The sequence below is a fragment of the Colobus angolensis genome, unplaced genomic scaffold (genome assembly GCF_000951035.1).
Source record: "Colobus angolensis palliatus isolate OR3802 unplaced genomic scaffold, Cang.pa_1.0 Scaffold14, whole genome shotgun sequence".
NCBI classification, from domain to species: Eukaryota; Metazoa; Chordata; class Mammalia; order Primates; family Cercopithecidae; genus Colobus; species Colobus angolensis.
The window spans coordinates 19,607,992-19,625,364 of record NW_012114488.1 but is presented as its reverse complement, the minus strand read 5'-3'; the positions used below and the strand labels follow the sequence as shown (position 1 = coordinate 19,625,364).

At 35.1% G+C, this 17,373-nt stretch overlaps 1 protein-coding gene and 1 pseudogene across 3 annotated transcripts in view; one reads left to right on the top strand and one right to left on the bottom strand.

Moving 5' to 3' along the window:
* The window catches only part of HDAC2 (histone deacetylase 2), a 30,982-nt gene extending 13,868 nt beyond the window's left edge, over positions 1–17,114 (top strand). For both annotated transcript variants that reach the window (XM_011935038.1, XM_011935037.1), the window contains exons 4-14: positions 1,150–1,224; positions 1,692–1,830; positions 4,371–4,512; positions 8,214–8,306; positions 8,384–8,492; positions 11,191–11,331; positions 11,871–11,979; positions 12,912–13,042; positions 13,809–13,964; positions 16,085–16,142; positions 16,742–17,114. In XM_011935038.1, the coding sequence (XP_011790428.1) occupies positions 1,150–1,224; positions 1,692–1,830; positions 4,371–4,512; positions 8,214–8,306; positions 8,384–8,492; positions 11,191–11,331; positions 11,871–11,979; positions 12,912–13,042; positions 13,809–13,964; positions 16,085–16,142; positions 16,742–16,772 (1,184 nt within the window). In that variant the 3' untranslated portion in view covers positions 16,773–17,114. The remainder of the gene's footprint in view (positions 1–1,149; positions 1,225–1,691; positions 1,831–4,370; positions 4,513–8,213; positions 8,307–8,383; positions 8,493–11,190; positions 11,332–11,870; positions 11,980–12,911; positions 13,043–13,808; positions 13,965–16,084; positions 16,143–16,741) is intronic.
* Positions 15,086–15,553, bottom strand: LOC105506759 (annotated as a pseudogene). The gene has a single exon (XR_001000989.1). The product of XR_001000989.1 is annotated as a 60S ribosomal protein L32 pseudogene (transcript).
* Positions 17,115–17,373: the final 259 nt, after the last annotated feature.

Genomic DNA, 17,373 nt, shown 5'->3' with positions numbered 1-17,373 from the left:
AAACCTGCATAATAATGAGTTATATTAAGCTTATGATCCTGGCTGGGTGTGGTGGCTCACGCCTGTAATCCCAGCACTTTGGGTGGCCGAGGTGAGTGGATTACCTGAGATCAGGAGTTCGAAACCAGGCTGGCCAACATGGCGAAACCCTGTCTCTACTAAAAAAAGTACAGAAAAATTAGCTGGGTGTGGTGGCGCGCACCTGTAATCCTGCCACTCAGGAGGCTGAGATAGGAGAATTGCTTGAACCCCGGAGTTGGGGGTTGTGGTGAGTCGATCTCACGCTATTGCAGCCTGGGCGACAGAGTGAGACTGTCTCCAAAAAAAAAAAAAAAAAAGATTATGATCTATCTGAGCAGTAAGAAATTAAAATGTATTTCTTATAGTGCTTGTGACTTAAGGATGTACAAAGATATTAATATATAAAACAAGGACCCTTGTTCTTGAAGAGGTTACAATTCAAGGGCATAGGGAAAGGCTAAGAAAGGGTTACATATGTCTGCCATATCCCCTTCATTCTCTGAATACTGAGGAACTAAATGTGTGATGTTGTGTCATTTATCTGTATATGTTTTTTCCTTGTTGTCTTTAGTATCCTTCTATATTTTGGCTCCCATGAACCTAGTTAATTCTTACCATCTTTCAAGATCAAGATTAGCCATGGGAATAGGCAACCAGCTGTTACATCTTTTTGGTTTAGTAACTTCCTGACATGCATTTCAAAGTTACAGATATTAATACGTATTTAAGGAGTTTTAAAGAAAGTAAATCATAAAGCAATTGAAGTTACTTTTAGAATGTTTAACTTATTGTAATATTAAGGGGAAAGGCCTAGAAAATTTAAGCCTGTGTTTTAATTAAATAAGAACTGTTGTACATAGACAACTATTGAGTTCTTGTTAATAGACCAGAAATATTCCACAGATAATCCTGATGAGATTTGATGATGATCTTTCACAGATAATATTGTAATTACCTTGGATAAAACAATAAATATATTTTAAAGTTGTAGACTTTATATTACACTGTGAAGTGTATGTTTGATGATTGCATCAAGCAGAAAAGTATTTGTAGGAAATAGTTTTTGTAAGAAAAGGCTTTCATTGATTTGCAGAGTATGTTGAAATTAATGAAATCCATCTTCCACAGTTAATGTTGGAGAAGATTGTCCAGTGTTTGATGGACTCTTTGAGTTTTGTCAACTGTCAACTGGTGGTTCAGTTGGTAAGTGCTAATACAATCAGATTTAAAAGTTGTTCTAAACTTGGTATGTATCTTCCAGGTTATTTGTATAAAGCAGAAGTTTTAATGATTGTGAATTTCGATAACAAAAGGAAATCAGTATGTTTATAGTACAGTACAATTTACTTTCAAACCTCTGTTTTGTTATTGTGACTTAAATACTTTTGTAACTTACATTTTTCACTTACAGACTTCTTTCATCCCCCTTGTCTTCTAGCTATCATTGTTACTACCACCATCCACATAAACCATTATTTAATCTCAGGGCGCAGCTCTGGGAGAATATTTTTCTAAGGAGAAACTCCGATTTGTGTCATAGATGATTTCTGTTAAGTTTTATGATTTTAAGCTCTTTCTTATGCATGGCATACACTTGGAGGGTTTTCGTCTCATTGTACTAATTTTTTATGTTAAATGTTTAAAAAGTGTGCCTTGTTTCTACTTCTTAGCTGGAGCCGTGAAGTTAAACCGACAACAGACTGATATGGCTGTTAATTGGGCTGGAGGATTACATCATGCTAAGAAATCAGAAGCATCAGGATTCTGTTATGTTAATGATATTGTGCTTGCCATCCTTGAATTACTAAAGTATGTTAATTTATATTGATACTTTTTTCAGTGATAAAATGTTTTCATTGAAACACAATAAAAGTCTGTGGCTTAAAAAAAAATCAGGTAAACCATAGGTTGAAATAGTTAATGGTGAATTTTCTGGGAATTCATTACAAAACCATGAAGAAATGCAGGAAGTTTGCCCAAATCTTCAATTTGGGCAAGAGTTAGAAGTGTGGTCAGGCACTATGGCCCAGGCCTGTAATCCCTCCACTTTGGGAGACTGAGGTGGGCGGTCTCTGCCAAGAAAAAAATTAGCCAGATGTGGTGGCATGCATCTGTAGTCCCAACTACCCAGGAGGTTGAGGTGGGAGTATCTGAGCCCAGGAAGTAGAGTCTGCAGGAAGCCATGTTCCTGCCGCTACACTCTAGCCTGGGCAACAGTGTGAGACCCTGCCTTAAAAAAAGAATTACAAGTGTATAAAAAGCCGGGTGCCGGGGCTCATGCCTGTAATCCCAACACTCTGGGAGGCCGAGGTGGGTGGATCATGAGGTCAGGAATTTGAGACCAGCCTGACCAGCATGGTGAAACCCCATCCTACTAAAAACACAAAAATTAGCTGGGCGTGGTGGCACGTGCCTGTAATCCCAGCTACTCAGGAGGCTGACGCAGGAGAATTGCTTGAATCTGGGAGGCAGAGGTTGCAGTGAGCCAAGATCGCATCACTGTACTCCAGAGTGGGCTACAGAGCCAGACTCTGTCTCAAAAAAAAAAAAAAAAAAGAATTAGAAGTGTATATAAATGTCAAAACTCCCATTAAATATCCTTTTTTAAAAGTAGTTTGGCAATTTTCATTTTAGTTAGTTTCAACTAATAAAAAATGACAATGACCTTGGAAGTTTATGTTCTAGTATTTTGTAAGTTTTAAATTGAAGACAAAAATTTGAAACCAGTGTTTAAGGAAATTTATTTACCCATTGAGTTAGTCTAACTGCCTAACTTCCATATCTGAATGAGGCTTTGTTCTCTACTGATGGATATAAAATTATCTCTGAGTTGCTGCAGGAGTTATTTTTCCTTAGCTGTGGCTGCCGTTTGAGAGATCTGTAGAGGTACTTATGAATTTGGACATTTGCAATGTTATTTTTTGCCCTCAGTTATGACACATCTTAGCAGCTTCTACTTTATATTGTACTGAGCTGGTGTTTTTTGCTTGTAGTTATTCCATGCATGCTATCCATAGAGGCTGATTTTTCAGTCACTGAAAATTGATACTGACTCCTCAAATAAACAGTAATTGAGCAGGATCAGTGTAACATCTTGTCAGCTCATTAGGAGCAAAGGAAAATCATTTGCAATCATTTGTCTTGTGTTTTAATTGACTGTTGATGTTGGTTCCAGTGTCTTCAACTCTTTGAGCAAGTTCTTGCCCACTCAGCTAATAGTTTTAAACAACTTTAATTTCTCTGGAAACAATTTTTTTGGGTGGTGTAATCAAACATGATTTAATAAATTGACTTGGTGCACAGCTTTCCTTGCTTATCTAACACATGAGCCACTCAGAAACTTTAACTTGATCACAGCCTCATTTCTGCTTTTTTAATTTTGTGAAGAAATTTTGCTATACTATTATACGCTCTTTATATTCTCATGAGAATATTCTTATGAGTGCTTAGTCTGGAAATATCAATTTACATTGTATTGTTTTATTTAGCACAGCTATGGCACCATTACATAATAAATACAATGCCATCTAATAACAAAATCTCACTTCATTGTACTTCAAAAGGATGACATGAGAAATCCATTTCCCCCTTATTTTGACATGAGTATGCACTGGTAACAAAATGTCATGATATGGTGACTCATGTGGCTCCTAACCTGTGTTTGAGTTACAACTGTGTCACTGTAATCTGTGGTGTTCCAAGCACCAGTTTGAAGTGATGAGAGTACCACATGTAGCCTCTGTCACAGCTAACCAATTGTGAAGTTCAAATGGAGCCATGGGTAATAAACAATTGAGCATGGCCATCTTTCAGTAAAACTTTTTCTATGGCCACTGAAATTTGAATTTTTTAATTGTCACATGTCAGAAAATACTCTTGGTTTTGTTTTTAAACCATTTAAAAAATATAAAAACTATTCTTAGTTCAAAGCTGAAAAAAGAGGCAATTGGCCAAATTTGGGCCATGAGCTATAGTTACCCAATCCCTATTTTATAATATTGAAGATTTACTACAGAGGTGTTTTAATTAAAGTCACAATCTTGAGTATGGTATAATCTTCAGTTTTTCATATATTAGAAATATGTGCTATGTTTTTGAAGCATGTGGAATAGAACAAATTTCACTAAGAGTAAATATGTATTTTTTAACCTACATAGGGCCATAAGTGGGTATTTAAAGACCTAAGGCTCAAACCTCAGATATTTGAATAGCCTTTTAGGCTGAATGTAAAAGGTGATTAAACATCCTGGAATGCTAGAGCTCAAAAATAGGTTTCCTGAATTTGTGGTGCTTCTTCCCATCTTATAACCTTTAAAGAAAAAACCAAAAACTTACGGATTTGTTTTCAGGTATCATCAGAGAGTCTTATATATTGATATAGATATTCATCATGGTGATGGTGTTGAAGAAGCTTTTTATACAACAGATCGTGTAATGACGGTATCATTCCATAAATACGGGGAATACTTTCCTGGCACAGGAGACTTGAGGGTAAGATTAAATTATGTCTTAATAAATACTGTGAGATGAACCTAGGAGATCAGTAACCTTATACTTGAAGTAGAAGTTTTCCTGAGTTAATAATTTGAAACTTGTATGCAGAATTGAATTACTTCGTATGCAGTAACATTTGCTAAAATTCACTGTTGCTAACTAAGCAAAAATTTAGTGAGAAATTAAGGACTGTTTTTTTTTTTTTCAGCTGTTTTCTTTGGTTAAATAAATGTTTTTGAATATCCACAAAGCATGAAGCCCTTCTCTTGATGTTCAGTTTGAATCTTCAAAACTACCTGATGGTAGCCTATGTTGGTATTGATTATAAGGATCAGTGGAATAAAATAGACTAGGTCTTTTTAGGTTCTTCTGCTCCTCTCTTTTGTGATTGGTCTTGACTTTTAGTAGGTCTAATTTTAATCTTTTTTTTTTCCTTAAGCTTTTAAAATTGGTAATGTATTTACGTAGAGAAAGAATAGTATAGCCCTGCCTGCCTGTTACATTAAGTGTATTTCTATTTTATTTCTGTTATCTTTTTCCATTTGATGCTCTTGTCTTTTATGACTGTGAAAACCACTGGTCAAATCCTATTTCTGTAAGCTCATTGAAGGTTTTTTGCCTCACTACACTTTTTTTGAACCTAACTACACGCATGTTGAAATTTATTCAATAATTTAAACAGCTGTTTTTAGTTAAGCCTGGATTATATGGGAGATTTGTCTTATATGGCATTGAACAAAGTTCTAAACTATTTGTTTAAGGTTATTTTTCACGTCTATGGTATATCATTACAGTTTAGCAACCAGAGTTTAAAGAGTTGCCATAAAGTATTCTTAAGCTGTATGGCTTTTCTTTGTTAGACCACAATGTGATACTTTCTCAGTAAACTCTTGGAGTAAAAGAGTTACCTTAGTAAAACTTTTCCATACTTACAGATGGGTGGGAGGTAAAATGTTTGGTTTGAGTTTAAATTATTTAGCTTTTAAAATTGCAGATTTGTAATTTCAGTTCCTTGCCAGTAAACTCCTTCAATTTATCCCTTTCCCCACCTGGTCTTACAGACTGGTGGTTCTCAAACAGTGGACCCTAAACTGAGGAGAAAGCAGACCAGCATCACCTGGGAACTTGTTAGAAATATACATTCTTAGGGCCCAGAAACTGGGTGATTCTCCACCTTAAAGTTTGAGAATCACTGCTGTAAACCGACAGAATATATTTGTCAGCAACCATTACATCCTAGTGGAAGTCAAGCAAAAGTCTTCTCTGTTTTAAGCTTAAAGAATAAGACAGTATCTTCGCAGTATGATCCTAGTTTATCTCAGAAGTGGAAAATGGAAGCCTCATGTAATTTCTGACAGGTGAATGTCACTATGGTCTCTTCTCAGTTATTATTCATAATTCTTACAGTTTGAAGTTTTTGAAAATATTAGAGAATGCATGTTTGATTTGAGACTGGCTTTCAACATCTCTTTTTCTTAAGATTTTACAGTTGCTGTATTAAATGATGTTTTAAGGATAACATTTGAATATTTTAAGCATGTCCCCATAATTTTGTGAGAGAATTAAAATCAGTCATTACATTATACGTACAGCTATATTTGGACTTTCTGTGTAACTCAATGTATCTTTGGATGTTAATTTAATAAACACTCCTTTTTCTGCCTGCTAATTCGTTCTAATGCTGAAAAGAAGGCTACTCTGAGCTTAGCTCATTGTTGAAACTCTGTTTGCTTTAATTCGAGTAGTCTAGTGGAAGAAAGAAAGGTGGCATAGTAGCAGTTGCAGAATGAGATCTGGAAGAGATAAAGCTTAGTCTAACAAGGGCAGCAGCTCTGAGTTGCCAGCTAGTTAGTGGCAGTTAGGATGAGAAGTGCTGACCAACTTTTCTGCATTCTGAAATCTTAGAGTCAAAATATATTTCGTCTGTGTTTTAACTGTGCAGTAGGAGTGTAAGGATTCACAATACTTTGGCTTTTCCATATTTATATGGCTTATATTTAGTTACCAAATCTTAATAAAAATTTAGACTGCAAGAAAAACTGGGAGAGGAGGTGTGTAATTTTGCTTGCTTTCTCCCTCGTTGGATGTTGGGTCTCATAACTCTAATATTGAGAGTAAATTTTGCTTTTGTGAAATTGGACTGAAGCTAAGATCATTCCATGAGAGGTTCAGGAAGAACTTGCGCAAGTGCTAGTAATCCTAAAAATCCATGGATCTTCAGACATTATAATTTAGGACACGTAAGAATTAGGCTCCCCGCACCCCAGCCAGGCACGGTGGCTCATGCCTGTGATCCCAGCACTTTGGAAGGCTGAGTCAAGTGGGTTATCTGAGGTCAGGAGTTCGAGACCAGCCTGACCAATATGGTGAAACCCTGTCTCTACTAAATACAAAAAGAATTAGCTGGGCGTGGTGGCGTGCACCTGTAGTCCCAGCAACTTGGGAGGCTGAGACAGGACAATTGCTGGAACTGAGGAGGCGATCTTGGCTCACTGGAGTGCAGTGAGCTGAGATCATGCCACTGCACTCCAGCCTGGGTGACAGAGCAGGACTCCATCTCAAAAGAAAAAAGAAAAAAAAAAAAAAAACAGTGGCATGCTCCTAATCTTTTGGTATTGCAGTTAAAATACTAGTTTGTAGTAATGTCTGTACTATATGGTATCTTCTAGGAATACATAACACACACACAAATGCATACTCACACATACAAATGCATAACATATACAAATAAATAAGTATAACACGTGTATATATCATTTAAGAGTATATGTAGCTGGAACCTTTGTGTCTTTTGAGAGAGATTAATGCCTGGAGTGATACTCATTCACCAAGTAGAAACAAAATTTACTTGAAGTCCAATTAAAGAACAACTCTGAGGCTGGGCGCCATGGCTCACACCTGTAATCCCAGCGCTTTGGGAGGCCGAGGTGGGCGGATCATCTGAGGTCAGGAGTTTGAGACCAGCCTGACGAACATGGAGAAACCCTATCTCTACTGAAAATACAAAATTAGTCGGGCATGGTGGCGCATGCCTGTAATCCCAGCTCTTTGGGAGGCTGAGGCAGGAGAATTGCTTGAACCTGGGAGGCAGAGGTTGCAGTGAGCCCAGATCGTGCCATTGCACCTCCAGCCTGGGCATCAAGAGCAAAACTCCGTCTCAAAAAAAAAAAGAACAAATCTGGTGCTTTAGTTGGTAGCTGTTAAATCTTAGAGAAGGTCTGGGTCGTTCTTTCATCATAAGTAAACTTATACCAACAGATTGTGAACCACAAGAAGGATTCTGCAGATGATTGTCCTGCAGGGCTTTTTGGCTTCATTTATTTTCCACAGGTTTACTCATAAAGTTGCCTTGCCATCTTACATATTCTGCTTATGATGGATTTTCTGCTTTAATGTAATAATGTAATTTCATTGCCTTTAACTGCTTGTGTTAAATTTCTTTTCTCTCAAAAATAATCACTACAGATTAATTGAAAATGGTTCTTTTGTGCTTTACAATCAGTTTATAAATATTGGAGCATATACTTATTTATTCTTTATTATTTCCTTTCTCAATTTGATTGTTCCGGTCTCAATTTCTAAGATGAATTCAAAATTGAATCCTTAATAGTCTTTTAGTCTTTTCAAAATGTAGTAAGCAAATGTCAAACTTTTTGTTATAGAATATTCTTTAAGATCTGTGTAATTATGTATTTTAGGATATTGGTGCTGGAAAAGGCAAATACTATGCTGTCAATTTTCCAATGAGAGATGGTATAGATGATGAGTCATATGGGCAGATATTTAAGCCTGTAAGTATTATTTTCAAAATTGGAATGGAATTTCAGAATGTTATTGGAGATGCTAACATTTGTTATCTTGTGTGTAGATTATCTCAAAGGTGATGGAGATGTATCAACCTAGTGCTGTGGTATTACAGTGTGGTGCAGACTCATTATCTGGTGATAGACTGGGCTGTTTCAATCTAACAGTCAAAGGTAAGCAATTCAAAGGGTGGTATTCCCAGAAGAAAATGGTTTTTCTTCCACCTAAGAACTTCCCATAAAAGTTCGCATTGTATTTTCTTGCCTGCTGTTTTAACACTGTACTCTGCATTTTTCCTGGGGTTTTGTCTGTTGTATGTATGACTAGAGTTATTCTTGTTACATTGTGGCAGATTTATATGTACATTCATACAGGACTAGTTTTTTAGTTTATTGTAGTTTGAACCCAAGGCAGCTATTTTCGAATGTTTTCGTTGACTCAGTGTCAATAAAACATGCGTACTTTATTACTTAATTGGATTATTCTCATTAAGGAAGAAGAGGGTTTAGCTCTCCTCACCGCTTTGCCCACAGCATACTTGTAACCCTTCCCACATCTCTATTTTTTACAAATCAGAATTTGGTTGTGACATTTAATATTTATAGCAGCATCTTCAAACACTTCTCAGCTTATCCAAGTTTTCTTTGCCGCCTAATTGTTCCTAGGTTTCTCATTTGCTTAGTTTTCTCTCCACTTATTGCCAAACTACTGGTGTCTCAGTATCTTCATGTGTTCAGATCCATTGAATATTCTGTCACTTTTACCTTCTTGAAAAACAGCCTTCTCATCTGTTCATGTTTCGATGACTATCTTTGGTAGACCTGGTGGGACATATAGCTGTTCTCTGCTTTTTTTCTGTTGTATTGGTTCTCCCTGGTGGCTCTGTTCTCTGTCGTTAATTTTTTTCTCATGTTTTGGTGGAGCGCCTTCTCAAGTAGCTTCCTGATAAAAAGTGTGTGGGAGATTAGGAGTGCTGCAGTACATACTAAATTTTGATCATGTGTTGAAGTCAGCATATGATGGAAGTCTAGGCCAAAGCAAAATATCACCATTCTGGAATGAACTTCTAGGGTGTAAGAATAAATCTGAAATTTAATAAGATCTTAAAATTCATTGTTAATTAGAAATGATTTTTATCATGAGTGTGTGTGTATGATTTTGGAGGTTTTTTTTCCATGTGAACTTTTAGGTAGCAAGTTGATACTCTGCTTTGTATTCTCTAAGATGTGGAGAATTCTCAAATAGAACTTTTTCCAGAACAACTGCTGGTCTTAATGGAATTAGATAGCTAAATACAGATATTAAAAGCTTCTTTATTTAATGTTATGATTGCTACTATACCAGCTGTATTAGAATTATGGTATAGTCTGTTATTCTATATTAGGTTGAATGATATTAAATTAATTGTCGCTTTGTAGGTCAACAGTGGTTGAACAGCATGTAACTTAATGTGTTAATAACCATCTTTTGCCTCAAAATGTTTATAAACTTTCTAAAACGATCTACCTGATGTACTCTTAAGAGTGTGTATTAACTATTAGTTTTCCTGGTAGACATGAAAGTCCTTAATGTTTTTGTACTTAATAGTTTTTATAATCATTTCACTCTTAGAAAAACATTTATGTTGTATTTCGGCTAATAGAGTTTCAGTTGTATAAAGCATGTAAGGATATTTGTAATTCCCAAGTCTTAAACTTCATTCTGAGTTTCTCTACTGCCAGCTTTGATTCAGCTTTTTCAGATCTGCTGAAGTTAGTTATCTCTTGTCCATCTCCTTGCTCCCATCAGCTATGTTCTTGCTCTTGTATTTTCTCCCATTCTTCATTTTTATGAATTTTGGCCTTAAAAAAAATCCCTTTCCAGTCATTTTTGTCAAGTTTTGGAATGAAGGAAAAGTAAACATCTCTTTGTTTAGCCAGCTATCTTTACTTGGAGGCCTGTAAGTTAACTTTTTGTATGTTTGTTTTGTCTTTAAAAATATCCAAATGGTTTTTATCTGTTATAAGAAACTTTTCTAGTAGCAGTAATAAAAATTGGGTGCTAGAATTATGTAAATCACATAGTGCAACTGTTGAAGAACACTTAATGAAAATTCCCACAGTATACAGTTACATGAAGAGAACACATAAACTTTGTAAAATTAACTCTGAATTGGAAAGAAACATAGAAAAACGATTTTCTTCTTTAAAGATTGAGTTATGTGCCTAACTGGTAATATTACTCAAGGGGAACTTACTGGTAACTTATAAATGATTAATGAATTAAGATATTTATTCACAGAAAATATTTACTTTTATGTTAGGTTTACTATTAATATTATATTTAAATTTCTACACATAGAAGTTGAAGTTTTTGAAAATAGTAATAGATATTTTTAACTCTTAAGTTATGAAAATTACTCAGTACCACTACCTAAAGTTAACTCAGGGTTAAACTATGTTGTTTAGCTTTCTGTAATTATTTTACACATGTCCATAAGGAAAGAAATGGTAATAAAAATTAATTTAGATTATACATAATGTTTTATTGTAACCTGATTAATTTCACCATGTAACCCTACATGAACATCTTTCTATGTTAATAAAATAGGTGTATATTCATATTATAGTCTTAATATAATTGTGTACTTGGCTTCCATCAGGGACACTTGTTAAAATAGCTAGTTAATCTTAATTTTTTAATGTATTATTGTGTGAAACGTGTTTGGAAAGGAGTTTTAGACTCGAACTTTTTTACATTTTTATTTGTTTTTTAAATATTTAGAAAACCATTTTGGTTGAATAACATTTGCACTTACTATCTTTTTAAAATTTATTTTTCAAACTGTTACAGTATGCAGATTTTGTTGTTACCCAAATCTTCTTGTCTTAGGTCACGCTAAATGTGTAGAAGTTGTAAAAACTTTTAACTTACCATTACTGATGCTTGGTGGAGGTGGATACACCATCCGTAATGTTGCTCGATGTTGGACATATGAGACTGCAGTTGCCCTTGATTGTGAGATTCCCAATGGTAAGTGTTCTTATTATGATATCTTTATTGTATGAACTGTCAGTACAGATGCTCCTCCACTTATGTTGCAATTAGGTCCTGATAAACCTATCATAAGCTGAAAGTATGATAAGTAGAAGATTGATATAATACACCTAACCTACCAAACATGACTTAGCCCAGCCTACTTTGAACATGCTCAGAACAGTTAGGTTAGTCTACAGTTGGACAAAATAATCTAATACTGAGCCTGTTTTGTAAAAATAAAATGTTGAATATCTCATGTAATTTATTGAATACAAGACATTGAAGTTGTGACAAAAAAAGCCAGAAAACTGTAAGTCAAGCCGTTGAAAGTCAGAGACTGTATATCAAAATGGATGGATGGATGATTAGAGTAAGCGCCATTGTTTATAAATAGGAGAACATTCACTTTATGTTCACTTTTAAACGTTTTCTTTGGAACTATTTCACCACCTAAATCTGGATAGATTTTTGTGCATAGATTTTTGTGAAAACTGAACTTGTAATGTGTAACTCTATTTTATTGTTTTCATTAGAGTTGCCGTATAATGATTACTTTGAGTATTTTGGACCAGACTTCAAACTGCATATTAGTCCTTCAAACATGACAAACCAGAACACTCCAGAATATATGGAAAAGATAAAGTAAGAAATCATTGAATTGTTTTGATAAACATTTTATCTTGACAAAGATTTAGGATGCTTTAGAGGGCCAAGTATGATGGGTCCTTTTAACTTTATTCAATATTTCTCTTGTTTGTTTCTAAAGGATTTGAAACAGTATTACTGATTATTCTTTTTTTTTTTTTAATTTTAAATTTTTTTGTCAGGATGGGTGTCTCGAACTCCTGGCTTCAAGTGATCCTGTCACCTCTGCCTCTCAAAAGTGCTGAGCTTACAGGCATGAGCCACCATGTTCAGCTATTTAATTTCTTCAGTTAATGGAAATAATATTTTTTTATTAGTTGAAAAGTATTTGAAAATTGCAAGGCGCACTATAAGTTATTTTCATTGTCTGAAACATTTTGTTAAGGCTTTGTCTCCACAAGCAAAGTAGGGACATTATAGTACATAGCTTGGGTTTGAGTCACCTTTGTACCACACACAAGCTGTATGATATTTGATAAGTTCACCTGCCTTTGTGCTTATGTTTTCCCCTCATTGAAATGGGGGACTAAAATAATGCCTCTTTGGCCAGTCAAGGTGGCTCATGCTTATAAACCTTAATGCTTTGGAAGTCAAAGATGGGAGGATAGCTTTAGACCAGGAGTTTGTGACTAACTTGGGCAGTATAGTGAGACCTTGTCTGCAAAAAATTTAAAAATGTGCCAGGTATGGTGACGTACAGTTGTTGTTGTCCTAACGCAGAGGCTGAGGCAGGAGGATTGCCAGGAGTTTGAGGCTGCAGTGAGCTATGATCTTACCACTGCACTCTAGTCTGGGCAACAGAGAGAGACCTTTTAATTTACAGGTTTAGCTAGACCAAAGATGAAATTTTTTGCTAAATATTTTCTCTTGCATGTAAGAACTGCAAAGAAATTGAATTTTGTCTGATAAACTTTGCATGTGTAATTTAGACAGCGTTTATTTGAAAATTTGCGCATGTTACCTCATGCACCTGGTGTCCAGATGCAAGCTATTCCAGAAGATGCTGTTCATGAAGACAGTGGAGATGAAGATGGAGAAGATCCAGACAAGAGAATTTCTAGTAAGATAATGCCTTTATTTTTCCAGTTTGTCAAAATGATACTTCAAATTGAAGGTTTTAGTGGTCTAAGAACTTCACTATTAAGTCATGTTCACGAGCACACTATTATTATTGTCATTTTTGCCACTTTCAGAGATTTACCTTCCTGATCTCAAAACCTGATTTGGGTGTCAGCAGTTTCAGTTTGTACGGCTGGATATACATACATGATTGAAAGTTATCAAGAACTAGCCACTTCAGTATATTTGGCAGTTAATAAGACATCTCATTTATCTGAAGTAGGGTGAACCAAATAACTAAACATCTGTTTGATTTTGCAACTTCTCATTACACTTAATATGATGGTTAGATTGTAGCATAATGGTATGTGTAATGGTATAGACTGTCTAACATATTTGGTATTGGTACTTTTTTTGGTCTACTTTACCTCTCAGCCCTGAAATAAAACGCTGCTTTTTAAGTAATGATATTATTCCTATTCTCATTAGAAAAACACACTTTTTTCCTTCAGAGTTTCAGCATTTTTAAAAGAAAAAGAAATTCCCCCAATTTTTATTATGTGTTTTTGAGACATGTCTTCATACATGAAAGCAAAGTTTTCAATATTAAGTAAACCATTCATTCCATTCAAATTTTGAAATCATTAGGCATTTGTTATCCTTTACCTTTAAATGTGGTAACTGCTGGTGCGTTTGTATGAGTATGCTATAATGATTATAAAACCTGTGACTGTTTTTGTCAAAATTTATTAAAATCTTTTGTGCAGTTCGAGCATCAGACAAGCGGATAGCTTGTGATGAAGAATTCTCAGATTCTGAGGATGAAGGAGAAGGAGGTCGAAGAAATGTGGCTGATCATAAGAAAGGAGCAAAGAAAGCTAGAATTGAAGAAGATAAGAAAGAAACAGAAGACAAAAAAGCAGGTCAGATTTGTTTCTTGGTAATTATGTTTTAATTGTAAATTTTAAAAATTGAGCTACATTGTAATGTTTATGGGATCCTGAAGTCAGTTGCACAAGTATCAAAGGAGGAAGTATGCTAGGTAGATGACTCTCTTTTTTCTTACATATAAGTGGTACTTAGCTCTTAAAACTTTTATATAAATGTTATTGTTCCTATTTCTTTAATAATATAGGAAACTTTATCTTCTTGATAGCGTAGGTTTAGAATAGTAAACGTACTGTGATAGAGATGGGGCAAGAAAGAGGGCAAAGTAATTATGAATCGATTTGTAATGCCTGGTCAGAGCTGAACTTCTAAGGTAATTTTTAACTACCTAAAGCTTATTTAATGGGAGAAAACACAAAGAAGAGTTACATATCCTTAGACCAGTTGTGCCATTTTGAAAAAGGTCAAATAATAGATTTTGTTCAGAAATTGAAGAAAACACTAAAAGCTCTGAGGAAAGCTAGGAGAGGGGATTTGGGACCTGGGTTGGGGAGGAGATAATACGTTGATATATTGCCTTACTTTAAAACGCTGTGTTAGCTTTAGGCAATTGAATTTGCTACCTGAATCTGTTACCTTTCATCTGACTTCCCAGAACACTTACACATGCCTCTGCCATTTTATTTAACACATCATATTATAGCACCTCATAGGATTTTGTCTCCCAGCTAGATTGAGCTGCTCATGGTTAGGGAACACAATGTCTTAAATATTTGTATTCTCAGCGCTTGATGCATTTCCTAATGCAGGTAATGGTGATGAGCACACGTTTTAGTTAACCTGTTAATTTTGATCCTGTAGCATGTGAAAAACTGATTTAGAGATACTGATCCAATTTTTCCTGTATCTATCAAATTGAAGTTACGTGAATAAGCTGGCTCTTTTTTTTTTTTTAACTAGCGATGTTGTAATTTGTAACATCTGACACATCTAGTTCTATTCTTTTCCTTGTGAATTTACTCCTCAATAGGCTACGTACAGTTCTCTATCTACCATTTTATAATTTTAACTTCCCAATGTATTATAATGATGGCTTCAGTCCAAAAATTCAGGCCATGACTGAGGTAAGGACTTAACTTTAGCTGTAGGATTTTTCTTTTTTTTTTTTTTTGCAGTTTTTACATTTATTTAAACAGAAAACGTGCACACGAGCTGTCTACTCATTTTCTTCACTGCGCAGCCTGGCATTGGGGTTGGTGACTCTGATGGCCAGCTGGGCAGCTCTTTCCACGATGGCTTTGCGGTTCTTGGAGGAAACATTGTGAGCAATCTTGGCACAGTAAGATTTGTTGCACATCAGCAGCACTTCCAGCTCCTTGACGTTGTGGACCAAGAACTTCCGGAATCCACTGGGCAGCATGTGCTTTGTTTTTTTGTTGCTCCCATAACCAATGTTGGGCATCAAGATCTGGCCCTTGAATCTTCTACGAACCCTGTTGTCAATGCCTCTGGGTTTCTGCCAGTTATGCTTAATTTTGACATATCGGTCTGACTGGTGCTGGATAAACCTCTTGGTTCTTTTTTTGACGATCTTGGGCTTCACAGGGGGTCTGAGGGCGGCCATGATGCCGAGGAGGAGATGGCTGCCACCTCTGTAGGCAGCGCCGAGAAAGAGAGAAGGGACAGTGGCACGCAAGGGCTCAGCTGTACGATTTTTCTAACTTTTTTTCTTTTCTTTCATTTTCACTATGTCGTCGTCTGTTTTTGGTGTTCTGATTTTTAAAAGCTTTATCTTTTCTGTGCTTAAAAAATAAACCCTCTATTTGGTGATGGGGCTCTTCTGATAGGGCCTTGCAGTTGTTAAAATTCTTCAGCCTACAGAAAAATGAAATACTCTTTCTAAACCTATAGGTCAAAACCTAGAGTTAGGGCCATCTTTTCTCTTCCTCCTCACCCCAATCCTGTGACTGTTCGTAGCTTGTACTGTCATCGTTTAGGAAACGCCCAACACAAAGCTTATTTAGACTCTAGTTCATTAATAATAAGATTGCATGATACCTTTTTATATTTTAAAAATAAAGTATATTTTGAAATAATATATATACATTTTATATTTCAAAATAGGGTTTAATCTTTTCCCAATCTTTATTTTTAGATGTTAAGGAAGAAGATAAATCCAAGGACAACAGTGGTGAAAAAACAGATACCAAAGGGTAAATGATGTTCCTTATTGAGTACTTTTTACGTACTATAAAAATACTAAACATGTTTATTGGTGTGTGTATACACACTTCAGAAATACTAGACTGAACCTTAGAACATCATTATGAGGTGCTCTGCATTTTAGTTTGTATTGGTACATAAGACAACATATGCCATCTTACTTATTGGTTTATCAATATAAACTAAATCAGTCAGGTTGTATTTTTGTACTTATCTGAGATCCTTTTTTGCTATTGTCTTATTATATGTGCACTTAATGGTTTTCATGGTGTTATTTCTGTGTACATGATTTTTTTAGTGTTGTGAAATAGGTAAGTTTAAGAAACAATTTTAAGTAAAAACAGTTGAGGATTTTATTGTCAGAAAGCATGTAAAAGTTTAGGCATACATAATTTTGTGCCAGGCTTTACAGGATAACTTGGAGTGATTATAAAATCACTGGAAAGAGTAAGGCATTAATTACTCCAGAAACACTTATCAATTAATGTGTGTGTTAGCATGAGCCTACAGGACCTGATCAATAGAGTAGGTCAGTGCATTGAGATCAAGATCGTGCATTGTTAATATTTCACATTGCCTCTTTTAACAGAACCAAATCAGAACAGCTCAGCAACCCCTGAATTTGACAGTCTCACCAATTTCAGAAAATCATTAAAAAGAAAATATTGAAAGGAAAATGTTTTCTTTTTGAAGACTTCTGGCTTCTTTTATACTACTTTGGCATGGACTGTATTTATTTTCAAATGGCTTTTTCGTTTTTGTTTTTCTTGGCAAGTTTTATTGTGAGTTTTTCTAATTATGAAGCAAAATTTCTTTTCTCCACCATGCTTTATGTGATAGTATTTAAAATTGATGTGAGTTATTATGTCAAAAAAACTGATCTAGTAAAGAAGTAATTGGCCTTTCTGAGCTGATTTTTCCATCTTTTGTAATTATCTTTATTAAAAAATTGTACTTGGATTGTCTTTTGTCTGTTCATTACTACAATATGAAATCTTGTTTCAACGGCTGATGACATCATTTCTGTAGACTTACCATACACTCTAGATGAAAGATAATAATTACAGCTTGAAAGATACCTTATTTGCTGTTTCTTTGGGAAGAGTATTTATAGTAATTATTATTTATTTTTGCAATAGAAATTCTACCACCTTGCCCTCTATAACTTAGCCAGTTAGTATCAGTGAAGATTAACATCCCATTACAATTTATGAAATAATA